General features: G+C 47.3%; 1 protein-coding gene across 1 annotated transcript in view; it reads left to right on the top strand.

The window, feature by feature from the left end:
• LRRC36 (leucine rich repeat containing 36) overlaps positions 1-18868 on the top strand; it is a 45534-nt gene that overhangs the window by 9729 nt on the left and 16937 nt on the right. The window contains exons 4-9 of the mRNA XM_065416836.1: positions 1175-1274; positions 4625-4716; positions 7969-8114; positions 9214-9265; positions 10723-11190; positions 17700-17998. Coding sequence (XP_065272908.1) covers positions 1175-1274; positions 4625-4716; positions 7969-8114; positions 9214-9265; positions 10723-11190; positions 17700-17998 — 1157 coding nt within the window. The remainder of the gene's footprint in view (positions 1-1174; positions 1275-4624; positions 4717-7968; positions 8115-9213; positions 9266-10722; positions 11191-17699; positions 17999-18868) is intronic.

Genomic DNA, 18868 nt, shown 5'->3' with positions numbered 1-18868 from the left:
CTTCCAGTAGCCTCCCCTTCCAATGTTCTGCCCTTAACCCCACAAACATCCCTCTAGCCACAGGTTTTTGTCCTGGTGCCAAAACCACCACCGCCAGCTTACTGCAGTGCAAATAACCTTGGGATATGGCCCCCGACCGACGTCTAAGGGCTTGACTACACGGTGGGGTGATGCGCTCTACGGGGTTGTGATTTCTAAAGCGCACGAATGTGTTGTGCATCAATTGATCTGTGTAGACAATGCAGGTGCACACTAAAAGTTCCATAATGCATCTTAACGTAATACTATTTCAGACAGCACTACGTTAAAGCCCACCAGCAGGGTCTGTGCAGCCCAATTAATGCACTACATGTTAGTGCGCTTTAGAAATCACACCTCCGTAGAGCGCATTACCACACCACATAGACAAATCCTTAGTGCCAGACATGAGTGAGTGAAGCTCCAGCTCTGTGGACACAGCAACTTGAGTGTTACTTTGCAGTGTGGCTCCTTTAACTCGAGCTAGGCTAGCTTGGCAGAGCTATCTGAAGTGTAGCTAGCACACGTTAGAGTCATGTCTGAAACTTACAACCTGAAAAGTGAAAGTTTAAGAAAGTCATAAGTAATTGAAAGGGGGAGGGAGGGTAGAGTGGAGTTGTTTATGTAATCTTAATTTAAACAGTTGCTACCACTCCCACAAACAAAAAAATTCAGTGCATTCATCTTATGTTTCTTGGTGACACTAAATACACAAATTTGGGCAATGAGTGATAAAGCAATTTATCAGAATCTTAGAAATTAATTCCCTGCTGATTTTGAATTAACTTGCTAATAAATTGATACACTGAGTATTCATATGGAAATATTTTTGTAATACTATTAGCAGCTGCACTGTGAGACTATCCCATACATTCCAAATGGGGTTATATAGAGCTTTAGTCTTTGGTTAGGTTAATCTGTTATCCGTTTTCTAATAATTAATGGAATTTCACCTGGTGTGGGAAAGGCTTTAATTGTTAATATTTTACTTTCCCGAGTTGTGGTTATGCTGTATACAGGCTGTTGCTGTGGCAATTTCTAGAGTCTGTTTTTGCTTACACTTGTGATAACAGTCATCAGGGCTATACTGTAATGCTAGTGTGCTTATATGCAAAAAGAAATCTACAAATGTTCAAATAATCTTTCCTCTTTTTAGATGACAGAATAGTTAGGGAGAGTGAAAGAAAAGCTGCCCTACTGCATTTTGGCCTCAAGAGAAAAGAGGAGAGTTTATTTTCTGAAAAAGAAAGCGTAAGGTAAGCATGTTTGTTTTGTATTTAATTGATAGGACCCTACATAGTGACTTGATGTTCCTTTGCCATGTAGACAAAGTCCCTGAAAATAAATATAACAAACCCTCCGCCCTCAGGAATCTATGGGTATGTCTACACAGGGATAAAAAACCCACGGCTGGCTTGGGTCAGCTGACTCAGGCTAATGGGGCTTGGGCTTTAGGGATGAAGAATTGCTGGGCAGACATTTGGGCTCAGGCTGGAGCCTGAGCTCTGGGACTCTGCGAGGGTGGAGAATCCCAGAGCTTGGGCTCCCCCGAGCCCGACTGTCTACCCAGCAATTTTTAGCCCCATGAGCCCTAGTCAGCTGACCCAGGCCAGCCACAGCTATGCTGCGGGGCTTTTATCCCTGTGTAGACATACCCATGAATCTCTGGGCCAAATTCAGCTTTGGGTTAGCAGATGCCACGCCACTGATTTCAGTTTGGTCCTGATGGTAAATAGTTACTATCTCTTGGAATTATCTGCTGTAGAAATCATGGGCTGTAAACAATGATTAGTACTTTACTGTTCTGCCTAAAATCTGTACAACTGATTATCTAAAAAGTGACTAAGCGCTACAACAGAAGGGAATATTATGGAACACACCTTAGCTATATCATTGGGAAATCTGCCTTTCTTTGCTTTGTGTCAATTTGCTAATTCATAGGGTTTTGTATTATTCAACTCAGTTTTCTGCTAAATTGTCTTAGTTCTTTGTTTTATAAATACAGCACCATAAGTTGTACCTGTACTTACAAAATATATTGCTTTGGGTTATGCTACGAAAGGCAACAGGCAACATGATTAACTGGCACACACAAGTATATAATTTCTCTGAATATAAAGGGCAAGCTTTTGAAAAGAGCCCAGATTTCTTTTAGGCGCCTAACTCAAGTGGCAAGATTTTCTACCTTTGAAAATCTGTCTGCTTCAGCTGGGTGCCTAAATAGGACCTGAGCTCTTTTAAAAATTGGGCCAGCAGTGTTTTGCAATGTCTTATTAACACCAGACATGCAAGTGCTGGTCATGTCTCAATAGATGCAATTCCATGCTGAAATAGGCTTAAAATGGGGGGTCCATTTCTGTTTGTCTCTATGTGTAGTTGTCTTTCTGTGTGAAATTTTACACCATGATAATTCATGTCCTTTTAATTTTTTGTGTAGGTTTTTTAGCTTCTTATTATAAATTTCTAATGCAAGTGTTTTTGGAATTAATCTCTGACTAAAATTTGGCAGGGGTTTTAACTCTTTATTGTTGACGGGCCACATTTCCAAAAGACCTCAGCACCTAACTGCTCCTGCTGTTCTCACTGGGAGCTGCTGGCTACTGAGCACTTCTGAAAATCGGGTCCCAGTTGTGAGTGCAGAATACTTCTGAAAATCGGGTCCCAGTTGTGAGTGCAGAATACTTCTGAAAATCGGGTCTAGTGTGCATCTTTAAACCAAGGCTGACTATCTACACAAAAATTACGAGTTAAAATTTGAGCATATGTGAGGGGGGGAAATGTTGGGTTAAGGGAATTTTTGCCATTTTTCATAAAAGAAAATGTATCTGTCAGCAGAGACTCAGTCAATGAATCTTCTCTTTCGGAGACACTCACAAAGAATTGTCCATTTACAAAATGGCTCCCATCTCCCATTGTTCTCTGTAGGCTTGTTGCCTCAGGCTGCCCTCAAATAATTAGGTGCCATTTCCCCAGGTCTTATAAGGAAGAAGTTTAGATTGCCCGTAGCAATAATGGCCACTGCTTCCCATTGTTCTCAGCTGCAGTATAACTATTGAATATTCATCTTATTAAAGCCAAAGACTCAAACACAGAGACAGTCTGTTCAGTGGTTGTAATTTTATACAACATGGCCACTGAGTTTTCCCAAGTATAAAGCAACTCTGTCTGTAGCCCAGCTTCTGTAATGGACCCAAATACAACAGTGCTAGGGACTTCCTTTTTCCACTCAACATACAGCATTATTCATAGTACTTCTCTCTCCTTGCTTCACCAAAGTAACAATCAACAATATTTTAAATGCTGCAGAGGGCTCTGTTCCAGATTGGCATATACAAGTCTTGAAAATCTATTTACATACCAATAACTCTTTGCAAATATTTTAACAAAATATTGATCGCATTTACATAGCTGAAACAATACAGAGAGAGGATAGAGTGCCTGAACCCTGAGATATATTCAACATATTTTTCTGATTTTAAACCCATTGTGTTCCCCATCCCATGAGGTTCTGAGTTCCTCCTGAATAGTGATGATTGTTTCCCAACTCCCACTGTCTTCAGGGGAAAATTAGGGATCTCAGCCGCTTCCAGTACTGGCTGTTTTACCATTGTCTTCAATGGAAGCAATATTAGACCATCCGATCTGAATCCATTTTAAGTTAATGAAAGGGCTTGTATACATGACCATTTAGTTCGCAGCAAGCTCGGGGTTTGAATCTACCCCACGCTAACATGTCGCACACCAACTTTCCATATGGAGCCTGCTGATGCACACTGAGGGCTTGTCTACATGGTGCATTAAAGTGCACTAGCTGGGGTGTGAAGTCTAGTGCGCACCAGAGTGTCGCACATTAACTGGCCGTGTGGACGCTGATGGCAGTCACTAAAAGTTCCTTAGTGCATGATGGCATAGTCCCATTTCGAACAGTACTATGTCCATGTGCACTTAGGAACTTTTAGTGCATGCCAGGAGGGTCCACGCAGCCAGTTAGTATGCAACATGCTTGTGTGTGCTAGAATTTATACCCCAGCTGGCGTACACTAGGGCACTATGTAGACAAGCATTAACAGTTCCTTAGTGCACTTTGACCTAGTCCCGTGGCAAGGCAGGGTAGATGAAAGCACACTAAGGAACTGTTTGTGGACCCTGCTGATGCACACTAACAGTTCCTTAGTGTGCTTTGATCTACCCCACTTTGAAACGGGATTGGATCAAAGCACTCTAAGAAGTAGTTAGTATGGGGGGGTAGATTTACACCCCAGATTGCCAGGAGCTAAATGTTTGAGTAGATCAGCCCTAAGAAAATTGTCACTCTTCTATGCTGGGATAGACAGTGGTAGAAGAGAACGTGGTAGATCAGAGACTTTTGGTAGCTATGGCATGCCCTTTAAACCAGTCATATTTTTCTTGTTTGTACTTGCATCCAGAGGGTGGGGGTATTCTTTGTAAAATGTAACTGGTAGGAAATGACATTTTGAGGAAGAAAAGGAGTGTAAACATGGTATTAAAATTCTATTACATTTGGGTACAGTCGCAGGGCCCGATTTTGCCACTCGTACTCATATTACTCCGCATCTAACCCTGGTAAATCTCTTTTCTGTTGCAGCTGTAGGGAGAATACAATGAAGAACTATGCAGTAGATAAAGGGACTTCTTCAGTACTTAGTTTGGATATTGATAGCAGCAGAAATCAAACTGGTAAGTTGCTTCTTACCAATTAATGTAGCAAATACAAAGATGTCTAGTAGGTCTGTATACAAGGTTGGAAATATGCAGGTATTGAAAATACAGGAGGAAGCGCAGCCTCGTGTTTTTGGAAATCACTCAATAATTAGCATATCTTTAAAAGGAAAAAGTTCAGCTACTGACTACAGTCCATGTACAAAAACTAAAGCGCACTGCCTTTGAGGTTTGGCTGTGTAGATCCACACTTTGCGTTGTGTGCATCCCCTCATGCTGCTAGGTTGGAATCCTCTGTAAAGGAGTGATTGTTGGGGTCCTGCGGGCAGGGCCGGTGCAACCTATTAGGTGACCTAGGCGGTCGCCTAGGGCAGTAGCATTTGGGGGGCGGCATTTTCTTCGGCGGCGACGGCAGCAGCCGGATCTTCAGCCATCCCGGTTGTCGTCGGTATTTAGGCGGAGGGAGCTGGGGCAGAAGGGCGCGGGGAGGGCCACCTGCAGCAAGTAAGGGGGGGAGCGGCACGCAGGGGAACTCCCCGCCCCAGCTCACCTCTGCTCCGCCTCCTCCCCTGAGCACGCCGCCCCGCTCTGCATCTCTCCCTCCCAGACTTGCGGCGCCAAACAGCTGATTGGCGCCACAAGCCTGGGAGGCGGGAGAAGTGGAGCAACGATGGCGTGCTCGGGGAGGAGGCAGAGCAGAGGTGAGCTGGGTTGGGGAGCTGCCGCACGGCTCCCCGGGCCGGGGGGGGTGGGTGGGGAGCTGCTGCGGGGGTGGGGGGTGCCTCAGGGCGGAGGGGGGGGAGGGAGCTGCCGCAGGGCTCGGGGAGGGGGTGGAGCAGAAGTGAGCTGGGTTGGGGAGCTGCCGCACGGCTCCCCGGGCCGGGGGGGTGGGTGGGGAGCTGCTGCGGGGGGGGGTGCCTCAGGGCGGAGGGGGGGAGGGAGCTGCCGCAGGGCTCGGGGAGGGGGTGGAGCAGAAGTGAGCTGGGGTGGGGAGCTGCCGCATGGCTCCCTGGGCCGGTGGGGGTGGGGAGCTGCCGCAGGGGAGGCGCCTCGGGGGGGGGGGGCGGGGAGCTGCTGCTGGGCTCAGGGAGGGGGGAGGGCGCAAGGTGGAAGTTTCACCTAGGGCGCGAAACATCCTTGCACCGGCCCTGCCTGCGGGTGTCCCCTTGTGAGCACAAATATTTGAGCCTGAAGGGTATTAAAAAAGAATGCACTCCCAACCATTTTCATTTCCTTTTTGGTCACTGGCTGCTCTGGACTTCAAGGACCTTTGGCCCCCTGTTCAAGCTGTCTCTCGAAGGCCCAGACATTTGTGCACTCACTATGTGCACAGTGTAGGGTTACCATATTTCCACAAGCAAAAAAGAGGACACGGGGGGGGGGGAGGAGCCCCGCCCCCATCCACTCCCTCCCACTTCCCACCCCCTGATTGCCCCCCTCAGAACTCCCAACCCACCCCCCCCCCGCTCCTTGTCCCCTGACTGCCCCCTCCTGGGACCCCTGCCACTAACTGCCCCCTAGGACCCCACCCCCTATCTAAGCCGCCCTGCTTCTTGTCCCCTGACTGCCCCCTCCTGAGACCCCCCACCCTCACTGCCCCCCTACGACCCTACCTGTCCCCTGACTGCCCCGACCCTTATCCACACCCCCACCCCATATTCACACCCCCGCCCCCAGACAGACCCCCAGGACTCCCATGCCCTATCCAACTGCTCCCCGCCCCCTGATAGGACCCCCAGAACTCCCGACCCATCCAACCCCCTCTGCTCCCTGCCTGCCTTGACCCCTCTCCACAACCCTGGCCCCGACAGCCCCCCCAGAACCCCAGACCCATCTAACCCCCCCTGTTCCCTGTCCCTGACTGTCCCAACCCCTCTCCACACCCCTGCCCCCCTGACAGCCCCCCCAGAACCCCAGACCCATCTAACCCCCCCTGCTCCCTGTCCCTGACTGTCCCAACCCCTCTCCACACCCCTGCCCCCCTGACAGCCCCGCCCCCGAACTCCCGACCCATCCAACCCCCCCTCCCTGTCCCCTGACCAGGGCCGGCTTTAAAGAGCCCAGGAATCGGGCTGTGCTCCGGCCGGAGCTCCGGCCGGGGCTGCGGGGCTTGGGGCCGGGCCGGAGGTGCTCGGCCGGGGCTGGGCCGGTGCGCTCGGCCGGAACCGGGGCTGGCGCTGCTGGGGCCCGAGCCAGGCCGGAACCGGGGCCGGTGCTGCTGGGGCCCGAGCCGGCGCTGCTGGGGCCCGAGCCGGGCCGGGGGTGCTCAGCTGGCGCCGGGCTGGTGCGTTCGGCCGGAGCCGGGGCCGCCGCCCTGGGGCCCGAGCCGGGGCCGGAGCCGCTGGGGCCCGAGCTGGGCCGGAGCCGCTGGGGCCGCCGGGCGCCGCTCGGCCAGGGCCGTGCCTCCCCAGAGCTCTCCTCTTCACGCCCCCCCCGCCCCAGCTTACCTGCTGCTGCCTCCCACCTGCCCCTGCTTCTTTTCAGACTTCCCGCGAAGATCTGATTCGCGGGAAGCAGGGGAGGGGGAGGAGCAGGGGGGCGGAGCGTTCAGGGGAGTGGAGGAGGGGGAAGACAGCTGCGGGGCCGGACAGCGTGGTAAGGCTGCAGGGGATGGGGGGAGCCGGGAAGGGGCTTTGGCTGCCAAGCGGCGCTTGGCCGCCGCTTTTCTGTCTATAAATAACCGACCGGGGGGAAATCCCGGACATTTTTAGATTTTTAAAAATCCCCCCCGGACGGCTATTTATAGACCAAAAAGCCGGACATGTCCGGGGAAATCCGGACATATGGTACCCCTAGCACAGTGCATGTTTTTTAGGGAAAGCTTTTGAAGATTGCAAATGATCAGGCAGTTTTGCTGAGAATCGACCCTTCTCCCATAATAAAGCAACCGCTTTCTAGTTACCTCTACAGCAGGGGTAGGCAACCTATGGCACGTGTGCCGCCTTCGGCACACGAGCTTATTTTCAGTGGCACTCACACTGCCTGGGTCCTGGCCACCGGTCTGGGGGGCTCTGCATTTTAATTTAATTTTAAATGAAGCTTCTTAAACATTTTAAAAACCTTATTTACTTTACATAACTTTACAATAGTTGAGTTATATATTATAGACTTATAGAAAGAGACCTTCTAAAAATGTTAAAATGTATTACTGGCACACGAAACCTTAAATTAGAGTGAATAAATGAAGACTCGGCACACCACTTCTGAAAGGTTGCCAACCCCTGCTCTACAGTGTTGAGTCACGGCTTCTAATTATTTTCTCTTTAACAGAGTCAAGCCAAAAGCAGTTAACTCATAAGCTTCTGTTAAAATGCGAAGCAAAGGATTCCTCAATAAATGCTTCATCTACTTCTGCAGTACAGGCCAGCAGTTCAGCTAAAGAGAATAAACAATGCAGCAACACGCTGGGAACACAAGTAAGACACTCTTGAGTTGTTGTTTAAGCGCTAACAATACGCTTGCACATTGCTTGCTCTTCTTTAAGTGATTTGTATCTATTTTTGGTAATGCTTTAATTTTTTTTTCTCCTTCCTTCCTCAGCAGCTGTATATAACATGGGTGCAGATTGGCTGGATAGTATAGTTTAGTATAGCTTTTTCCTTTTACTTTAACATCATTTAAAAAGCACATTAAGTTCAGTGCAAAAATCTTTATGAATAGAGCCTTAAGATTGGGAATTGAAATGCACAATAGTCAAGACATTCATAATCATGGTTCCTACAGCTACAATAAGTTGTCCACATCTTAGGCCAGCTCAGATGTCCCAGAACTCCAGTTGGTACACATGGGGGCAGCATAGATAGCTTTCGATCACCTGTCCTGAGACGGCTTGATCGCAGGGCACACTGAATGGCTTGCTCTAACGTGGTAATAACAGCTCCAAATTTGTCGGTGAGGCGCATGCTGTAGCCATGCCATTAGCCCTCCCCATATGCTCCATATTGGCAGGATTGGACGGTGTACCTCCACACTGGCTTGCCACCACCACCTGGGGACTCCCATACACAAGGGGAAACTCCATTTTCCATCCTCTTTGGGCTACTTGAGCTGAGGCTATGCTCTGATTCATTGTACCTACAGCAATCAGCTTAAAAGCAGAAATGGGTATACAGAATACTTCAGACATCAGTGTGACCTAGTTCCCCTTGGTGTGGGAATCTTTACTTTTGATTATCCTGATGTTTGTGTTTAAATTCTTAACCTTAATGCAGACTTCCAATGAAGCGAACGTACTGTGGGTTTGAATTCCTGGCGCTAGTGACTTCATGTTTGAAAAGCTTCATTTAAATTTGTGTTCAAGCCTGCACTCTTGTGTTCTGCACCTAATTTGTTATCAGTGTTGCCTTCTGTAGCCACAGAAAGCCTGTCCATATCGCAGCCTGGACAGACTCAGGGAGCACAAGGGCTAGACAAGCCCATGGCTTCACATTTTCAAATTTTCTTTTAATAAATGGATGACTCGGACCCTTTATATCAGTACGAAGTGCATGATCTGATGTTTCAAATATTTTTCAGCTGGAAGAAGTGGCAGGAAAACAGTTGCTGAATCACAGTCACTTGGAAGATGGTAAATGCTTCAATCTTCAATTTTCTTTCAGCACTTTCCTATATCAATAATAATCCTGTAATTCTCTTTCAAATTCATCCTGCTGCACTACTGAATCTAATATTGACATTGGAACAATTTATCACTGCTTATGGTGGATTCGCTATCACTGGCAAATTGTAAATCCTGATTGATGCTTTTCTAAAAGATCTGCTCTTGTACAAACAGGAATGAATTCCAGGAAATCCTCTGGCCTGTGCTACACAGGACAGCAGACTAGATGATCACAGTGGTCCCTTATGGCCTTGGAATCTATGACTCTGTTAATTGACTGTGCCAGTAGAAGTGGTGTCTGAGTATAGTTGTCATGTATTTCCTGTACACAACAGGCTGAAGGGCTGCTACAAACAGGTCAGGATTCTGAACCAGGTATGGACTGACCACAGAGCTTCCTGCTCAGTGATACACACCACATATGTTCACTGTAGGCTCCTTTACTGTTCTATCCGGTATGGCTGAGGTTAGCTTAAATAAGGTATATTACACACAGCGCCATCAAGTGGCTGAACAGTATAATACAGTTAAGTATTCCATTACATCTCCTAAGGTTTACATTCCTACCATTTACAAAACGTACACTATCACCCTATCATTAAAGTTCAGTACAGATCAATCTGTTAAGTATCTCTGAATTGGTACTCTCTCTGTGCAATCTCTGTACTGGTTTTCTAATTACACTCGTAACAACATATAACAACTTGATCATCTGGCAGTCCATTAGTTGCAACGACCAGCAGAGGTCGGTTTGGAATTCTTGAATCTTCTTCTGCATCTGTCATCCGTAGATTTTGCTCTGATTGCTCTTTCTGAGGAACAAACTGTAGATGTTGATAGCTTCTGTTGAACTCTCCACTGTTGGTCTCAATCACATATGATCAGGGACGGATTTAGGGGCAGGCGACCCAGACGACTGCTTGGGGTGCTGGGGTTGGGAAGTATGTGACTCTCTTTGAATTTCCACTGTTTGAAAGTTGTTGGAGATTTTTTGGGGGCAATGAACATCACAAAAAGCACATGATTGCAAATGGTGACGGGGCATCCAGATGTGGCGCTTAAGAGAAATGGTGGAAGCCCCATCATTTGAGACATTTAATACTGGAATTTTTCAAGCACTGGGGAATATGTTGTAAGGAATAATCCTGAATTGGTTCTTGTAGGAGAAGGGATAGCTGAGATCAAATGGATCTTTTCCACCTCTAATGTATGATTTCATAAGTGTGTACAACATAAGACATGTTACATTCAAGTGCCTGCTTTCTTATGACTTCTTTCTGTGGGGGGCCAGTTGTTCTTCACAGGAGGCTTATAAATGCAGGCAACTTAAGTGTGAAGTTGGAATATGAGTAAAAATAACTTTAGGTGAATGTTTTGCAGTTTTCACAATTTTTACTCCGATGTTTGTGCTTGTTTTTTGGCAGAATACAGATCCCTTCCATCACCACCACAAATGCGTTCATCCCTGCGCTCCCCAGACAAAATAAGAGCCGGACTCACAAGAGGAGGATTTCGGGTGACCTTTTCAGAAAACGATTCCTTAGACTCCTCTCTTGAGAAAGACGTAATAGGAAAACCTAATATTTATTACCTTAACCAGGACATTTCTTCAAGCAAGAAACTGCATTTGAGTGACACCAACAAAACGAACCCATACAAGTCACACAGAGATACCAGTCTAGATAATTATGACCACCTCTACCTTTCCTCCACGCCTCAGAACAAGGACTTTAAGAGACTTCAAAAAGATAAGAGAAGTACAAATTTCAGAGATTACAGTGTAAGCCCTGCTTATGAAATGAAGACAACTTCACAGTCCGCTAGTAGTGATCTACTGACACAGCATACTGAGATGGACAATAGCACTCGAAGCCTCTTAAAACTCAGTTCAGGTAAAGACATACTTACTTGTCTTAATGGTTTTACTTTTGAGAGGTTCAGGCCATGGCCGGGAGGATTGTATTTACTGCCGTTCCTACTTTTGTGGCCACTAAATGAATGTTAGGCCCTTGCTAACCTACAAATAAAAGCCATGTTCGTTCCAGGATATGAGAGAGACAAGGAAGGTGAGGTAATCTTTTATTGGACCAGCTTCACTGGTGGAAGATACAAGCTTTCAAACTACACAAACTCCTTTTCGATCTGAGGAAAGAAATCAGCAGGGGTGGCTCTAGCTTTTTTGCCACCCCAAGCACGGCAGGCAGGTTGCCTTTGGCAGCGGGCCTGTGGGAGGTCCCCGGTCCCGCGGATTCGGCGGCATGCCTGTGGGAGGTCCACCGTTCCCGCGGATTCGGCGTACCCGCCGCCAAATTGCCACCGAATCCGCGTTATCAGCGGACCTCCCGCAGGCATGCTGCCGAAGGCTGCTTGACTGCCGCCCTCGCAGGAACTGGCAGGACACCCCCCACGGCTTGCCACCCCAGGCACGCGCTTGGAGCGCTGGTGCCTGGAGCCGCTGCTGGAAATCAGAGTGTTTGGGTTAAATACAAGTTGGGATAGATAGTTAAGCATAAGAGGTAACATGTTGTAGGAAGTCACTGGAGATAGAGTAGGCAATAAGGGTTAGCTTGTTTATATAAAAAGAGTTTGAAGTGGGCCATTAAAGGTTAGCTGGCAGGTGTGTATTACAGGGTTTTGTAATGAGCCATGAAACCAGTGTCCCTGTTAAGTCTATGGCTTTTAGTGTCTAGCAGCATGAACTTCAGTTCCCAGTCTCACCTTTTGAAGATGTTGTGTAGGTTTCCCTTGAGGATGAGTATTGAAAGATCAGGTATGGAGTGATCATTTTGTGAAAAGTGTTTGCCCAGGGGTGATATGGTGTGTTTGTCTTCTATCACTTTTTGGTGTAAGTTCATTGGAGAGCGTAGTGATTGTCTGGCGTCACCCACGTAGTTGTTGGGGTATTTGATAAAACCATGTCAGGGAGCATGATTATAACTCAGTTGTCCCCTAAGCTGATTGCAAATAGAGTTCCAGATAGCAGAGGAATCTCATAATCAGACTAAAGCCCGATCTGGACAAACACAGTGAAGGGCCAATGTACATTACGAGTTGGAACCATGTTAAGAAAAAAATAAGTTTTAACCAGACTCCCTGACAATTTTATTTGTGGAGTAAACAGGACCTTGATTTTACCTCTCTATCCCCTATGTCATGGGCTGACTCTAGGTCTGTTGTGTGGTCCATATTTGACTAGTTGCAGAGCTCTGAACACAAGCTCATTTAGATTGAAGCCTCTTTTAGATTCCTAATATAATAGCATAGGTGGATTTCTTGCGTCCTCTTTTTATTAAGGCAAAGTTACAATAAAATGTTAACATGCTGCATAATACGTTATTTATTGAGGATCCGGTTAATATTCAAAGAAGCTGGCTAAAGATTCTGGCTTCTTTGCTGGGGAGCTCTCCTCCACACTAAAAAGCGCGATCAAATTTCTAAACACCTATACTCTTTTTGGTGCTTCTCTTGTGTGTGTACTTGATGTGAAAGCTTTTCCATTACAAGGACAGTCCATATTTTGCTGTACCATAACTCCAGTAGTAGGAGGGGTCACACCTTTCCAATAATGTGCAATACAAAGCTTACCTTCTAACAATAAAAAAAGAAATTAATTTGATCAGAGCCGTAACTAGGCATTTTAGCACCTGGGATAAGCAAACATATTTGTGCCCCCCAGAGGTGACGCTTGGGTGGCCAAACGGGGTCATGGACCCACCCACATTTCTGCCTTCCAGTTAGCACTGAGGTATTAAAACTGCAGGGCGAACCCCACAGTTTGAAACCATTGCATCCTTCCAGGAGGCTGTGGATTGGAAGCTGGTGGGAGCCACTTGGGCCCCTGGCTCTCCACACTGTGGGAGCAGGGGCGCTGCTCAGCTGCCCTCCCTGCCCTGCTCCCTGAGCTGGGCTGCCTCTGCACGGCCAGACACTCCCCAGGCATGGTGAGCGGCACACCTCTGAGCTGCACCCCTGATATGCTCTTGCCCCTTCCCCAAAGGAGCCCAGCACCACTGACCTGGCTCTTCAGGAGCAGCAGTAGAGCCAGGAGCACCAGAGCAGCAGCGAGTAAGCGCCTCTGGTAGCACCTCATGGCAGCCAGGCTACGCGGGCAGGGGATGGCCCTGGGGGTGTCGCTGGCTGGTGCCGGGCTCCTTCAGGGAAGAGGCAAGAGTGCTTCAGGGGTGCTGTTTGGAGCTGTGCTGCCCAATCTGCCTGAGGAGCGCCCAGCTGCGCAGAGGCGGCTCCAGACACGTATGTCCTGTACTGCCCAGCCCCCTCCTGGAGAGCGCAAATATATTGAACCCATTATTCCTCTAAGCGCACCAATTTGTTACCCCAAATGGAGTTTCCCAGTCCCTTCAATTTAAACACACTGGATTAGATAAAACAATAAAACAAGTTTATTAACTACAAAGAGGGGGTTTAAGTGAATACAAGTAATGAAGCATAAAAGTCAGAAATGGTTCCAAGAAAAAATACAAATAAAAGGCTTACTAATGCCTAATTTATCAACTATATTAGATTCAAGCAAAGTTTCTCACCACATGCTTCCAGCAGATTCTCAGGCCTGGTCTACACTACGAGTTTAGGTCGAATTTAGCAGCGTTAAATCGAATGAAGCCTGGACACGTCCACACGACGAAGCCCTTTTTTTCGACTTAAAGGGCCCTTTAAACCGGTTTCTTTATTCCACCTCCGACGAGGGGATTAGCGCTAAAATCGGCCTTTGCGGGTCGGATTTGGGTAGTGTGGACGGAATTCAACGTTATTGGCCTCCGGGAGCTATCCCACAGTGCTTCATTGTGATCACTCTGGACAGCACTCTCAACTCAGATGCACTGACCAGGTAGACAGGAAAAGCCCCGCGAACTTTTGAATTTCATTTCCTGTTTGCCCAGCGTGGAGAGCACAGGTGACCATGTAAAGCTCATCAGCACAGGTAACCATGATGGAGTCCCAGGATCGCAAAAGAGCTCCAGCATGGACAGAACGGGAGGTACAGGATCTGCTCGCCATATGGGGAGATGAATCAGTGCTAGCTGAACTCCGTAGCAGTAAACGAAATGGCAAAATATTAGAAAAAGTCTCAAAGGCCATGAAGGACAGAGGCCATAACAGGGATGCACAGCAGTGCCGCGTGAAAATTAAGGAGCTAAGGCAAGCCTACCACAAAGCCAGAGAGGCAAACGGAAGGTCCGGGGCAGAGCCGCAAATATGCCGCTTCTACGCGGAGCTGCATGCCATGCTAGGGGGTGCAGCCACCACTACCCCAACCGTGTGCTTTGACTCCATCAATGGAGAATCATGCAACAGGGAAGCGGGTTCGGGGTACGAGGAAGATGATGATGAAGACAATGAAGATAGCTCACAGCAAGAAAGCGGAGAAACCGGTTTCCCCAACAGTCAGGATATGTTTATCACCCTGGACCTGGACCTGGAACCAGTAACCCCCGAACTCACCCAAGGCGTGCTCCCAGACCCTGAGGGCACACAAGGGACCTCTGGTGAGTGTACCTTTGTAAATATTACACGTGGTTTAAAAGCAAGCGTGTTTAATGATTAATTTGCCCTGGCAATCGCGGCCAGTACAGCTACTGGAAAAGTCTGTTAACGTGTATGGGGATGGAGCGGAAATCCTCCAGGGACATCTCCAGAAAGCTCTCCTTCATGTACTCCCAAAGCCTTTGCAAAAGGTTTCTGGGTAGGGCTGCCTTATCCCGTCCGCCATTGTAGGACACTTTACCACGCCAGGCCAGTAGCACATAGTCTGGAATCATTGCATAACAAAGCATGGCAGCGTATGGTCCCGGTGTTTGCTGGCATGCAGACAACATCCATTCCTTATCTCTCTTTGTTATCCTCAGGAGAGTGATATCATTCACGGTCACCTGGTTGAAATGGGGTGATTTTATTAAGGGGACATTCAGAGGTGCCCGTTCCTGCTCGGCTGAACAGAAATGTTCCCCGCTGTTAGCCACGCGGTAGGGGGGAGGGGTGAAGTGATCATCCCAGAGAATTGGGTGTGAGGGGGGGGAGTAGTTGGGTTTGTGCTGCATGTTAACCCGGAAACCGCAGCCCCTCCTTTTACATTGCAAACCCATTTTAAATGGCCAACCCAACGGGTGCTTGGTATGGGAAATGAGGGCGCTACTGTTTGAAACCATTCCCACATGTTAAGAAGGTTAAAAAAGCCAAAAGACTGTGGCTTACCATGGCTGCCTGCAAGCCGAAATCTGTTGCCTGGCACTGCGTGAGTGATCTCTCACACCAAACCGGCAGGCCCTCAATATAAGAGGAAAAATGCAACCTTGTAACGAAAGCACATGTGCTGTGTAATGTGAACAGCAAAATTTAACGTGAAAGAGTGTACCCATTGTTCTCTAAAATGTGTCTTTTTTAACCACCTCTCCCTTCTCCTTCACCAGCTGCAAATGTTTCTCCTTCACAGAGGCTAGTGAAGATTAGAAGGAGAAAACGGCGGACTCGGGATGATATGTTCTCGGAGCTCCAGATGTCCTCCCACGCTGACAGAGCACAGCAGAATGTCAGAGTGCAAAAAAGCACAATATGAATGAGAGGAGAGGTGGCAGGCTGAATCGCGGGCTGAAGAGAGCAAGTGGCGGGCTGAAGAGGCTAGGTGGCGTCAGCTTGCTGACAGAAGGCAAGAGTTGATGCTCTGGCTGCTGGAGCATCAAACTGATATGCTCCAGCATATGGTTGAGCTGCAGGAAAGGCAGCAGGAGCAGAGACCACCGCTACAGCCTCTGTGTAACCAACAGCCCTCCTCCCCAAGTTCCATAGCCTCCTCACCCAGACGCCCAAGAACTCGGTGGGGGGGCCTCCGGCCACCCAGTCACTCCACCCCAGATGATTGCCCGAGCATCAGAAGGCTGGCCTTCAATAAGTGTTAAAGTTTTAAAGTTTTAAACTGCAGTGTGTCCTTTTCCTTCCCTCCTCCCCCACCCTTCCCAGGCTACCTTGGCAGTTATCCCCCTAGTTGTGTGATGAATTAATAAAGAATGCATGAATGTGAAGTAACAATGACTTTATTGCCTCTGCAAGCGGTGCTCGAAGGGGGGAGGGGAGGGTGGTTAGTTTACAGGAAGTAGAGTGAACCGGGGGGGTGGGGGCGGAGGGTATAAATGCTCTTCCAGTGATCAGCAGTCGCATGTGCATGGACGTGGTGGGAAGCAATATGAGGACACGACAAGAAGATGATCATGGCTATACTACCTAGCCAAGAAATGTCATAGTTCTTCCATTCCTTCCGGTCTTTTATTATTGTATTCCACATTGGACAGTAATGCTTTTTATGTTTCTCCACAACCTATTTAAATATTTTAAAGATTCCTTTACCCATTTAAATGTACGTAGCTGACAACAGTTTGGTTTGACCCTTTGGGGAATAGTAGTTACTACCATTTCAGATTTTTTGTAGTTCATGTGGAAGCCCTGATACCTGCCCACATTCCAAAGTCCATTGTTCTCTCATTTTTAACAGGGTTTCTCGTGCCTGCAAAAACAAGACCTCGTCAGCATGTACAAAGCTATTTTCTGTTCTAATCCAGAAGGCATTTTGATCCCTTTACCATGGGGTTGTTTCTCACATTTATTGCAAATGTCTTCATTGCAAAAGCAAACAATAGTGGGGGATAACCAGCTACTTGGTCTGGTACCTTTAAACAACTTACAAGGAGGGGATAACAAAAGTCTTTTGTTTCCAATGATTAATCTTTTGTGTCAAGTTTCTTTACAGTGTTGTGTACATAACTAGGAATTCTTGCATGGATTGTTTCATTTACAGCTTGTGTATACAGTGCTTCCTGTGGATGAAGCGGGTGGAGGCTAGAATCTTGAAGCATAATCAATCTCCATTGGCTAAACTTACTAGGATGGTTTTTTAAGGGAACATATCTATCAAAGGTATTCATGTAGACCCATCTCTCTTTTCCATAGCTAGCCTCATAAGACTACACCCTCCTTTCAGACAAGATGTCTGCAAAGTGATGCATCTCTCACATTTTGCCTAAAATTGAATTAATATTTGTTTAATTAGATTATTTTTGACTGTGTAAAAATGTTGGTTCTATAATCACATTGCAGATCATTGATCTTTTGGCGGGGCTGGACATATTCACTCAACGTGGCCTACATCTATCCACCGCCCCAGCTGTTTCCCCTCTCTGCCCTTCCCAGAAACACAGTCACTCAGTGTTTGGGGTTTGCTTTTGTTTTATATGAATGACCCCATTGAAACTTTATGTTAGAATCATAGTCCTTCCTTTACTGATAAGTATATGTGAGTTACTGCTTAGAGGAGAGCACAGAAAGATACAGGGGGGGAAAGGAGGATAAAAGTGTCTGAGATGGTTAATCTGCATTCCTGTTTTCCTTCCCCTAGATCTGAACACCAATACACACCTAACCAGTGACCCTGCTCTGTTAGCCACTCGTTTTTCTACACTATCTACCAGCTTCAGTGATTTAACATCAAGGCATCAACCTTTATCAGCTGAAGCGTTGCTTGAGCATTCACAGCCAGCAACAATGAGAAAAACATTCCCATCTGCAATGCCTAGGAAAGACAGCGAATCTGCAGCTAACAGGTGCTTGAGCCCTTCTAGAATGGGGTATAAACAAAGTGACAGACTGCATTCATCACTGTCCCCTCAGCATTGTTTTAAAGAGTCAAATAAGGAGGCAAGTGTCTTACTATTTAGCCTCTTTGCTGTACAGAAATGCATTTGCTATTAATGGAGATTTATATTGGCATCTCATTATAATATGCCTATTTGCAACAGAAAATGGTTGTAAAAGCTATGGTGTGGATATGTTTTTGTATGATTATTCTAAATACACCTCTACCCCGATATAACGCTGTCCTCGGGAGCCAAAAAATCTTACCGCGTTATAGGTGAAACCACATTATATCGAACTTGCTTTGATCAGCTGGAGTGCGCAGCCCCCCCTTCCCCCCCCCCCCCCCGAGCACTGCTTTACCGCATTATATCCAAATTTGTGTTATATCGGGCCGCGTTATATCGGGGTAGAGGTGTACTACAAAACTGTAGAATGCTACTTATAATGGGTTACGTAAAATAACATGAAAAAGGTACTCTAAGAAAACAGTACCCCAACTTGAGTAAGCAATAGATCCTCCTCTGACACTACCTGGCAGCACTTAATTTTGAATCCAGGATCTTGCAGACTTGGGGGTTCAAACCTAGCAGCATTGGGATCACCTTAATATGGAATGTCCAGTCTTAGAGATGGAGTTTGCCACTTTGCACCACACTGGCAGCATAGGTTGGATACAAACATTTTCTAAGTGGTTTGGGGATTCTCACCCAAGCACAAGTGTGAGCGTGCAGTGGTCTACAGCCGTCTACGAGGCTGTACATCACATGTCCTCTTTGTTGTAAGTGTAGATGAGAAGGGGGCATGGCTACCAAAAAGGAGGAGTGATTGTGATGACATTGCACCATACTAGCTGTCCTAAGCCTGCTGCTGTTCTGCACCTCAGGCTGCTGTAACATGGAATACATAGTTGAGGGCGTGCACAGAGTAGCA

The sequence above is a fragment of the Emys orbicularis genome, chromosome 14 (assembly GCF_028017835.1).
Source record: "Emys orbicularis isolate rEmyOrb1 chromosome 14, rEmyOrb1.hap1, whole genome shotgun sequence".
NCBI lineage: Eukaryota > Metazoa > Chordata > Testudines > Emydidae > Emys > Emys orbicularis.
Note: the sequence above shows the minus strand (reverse complement) of the source record. Positions and strands in the feature narration are given on the sequence as shown.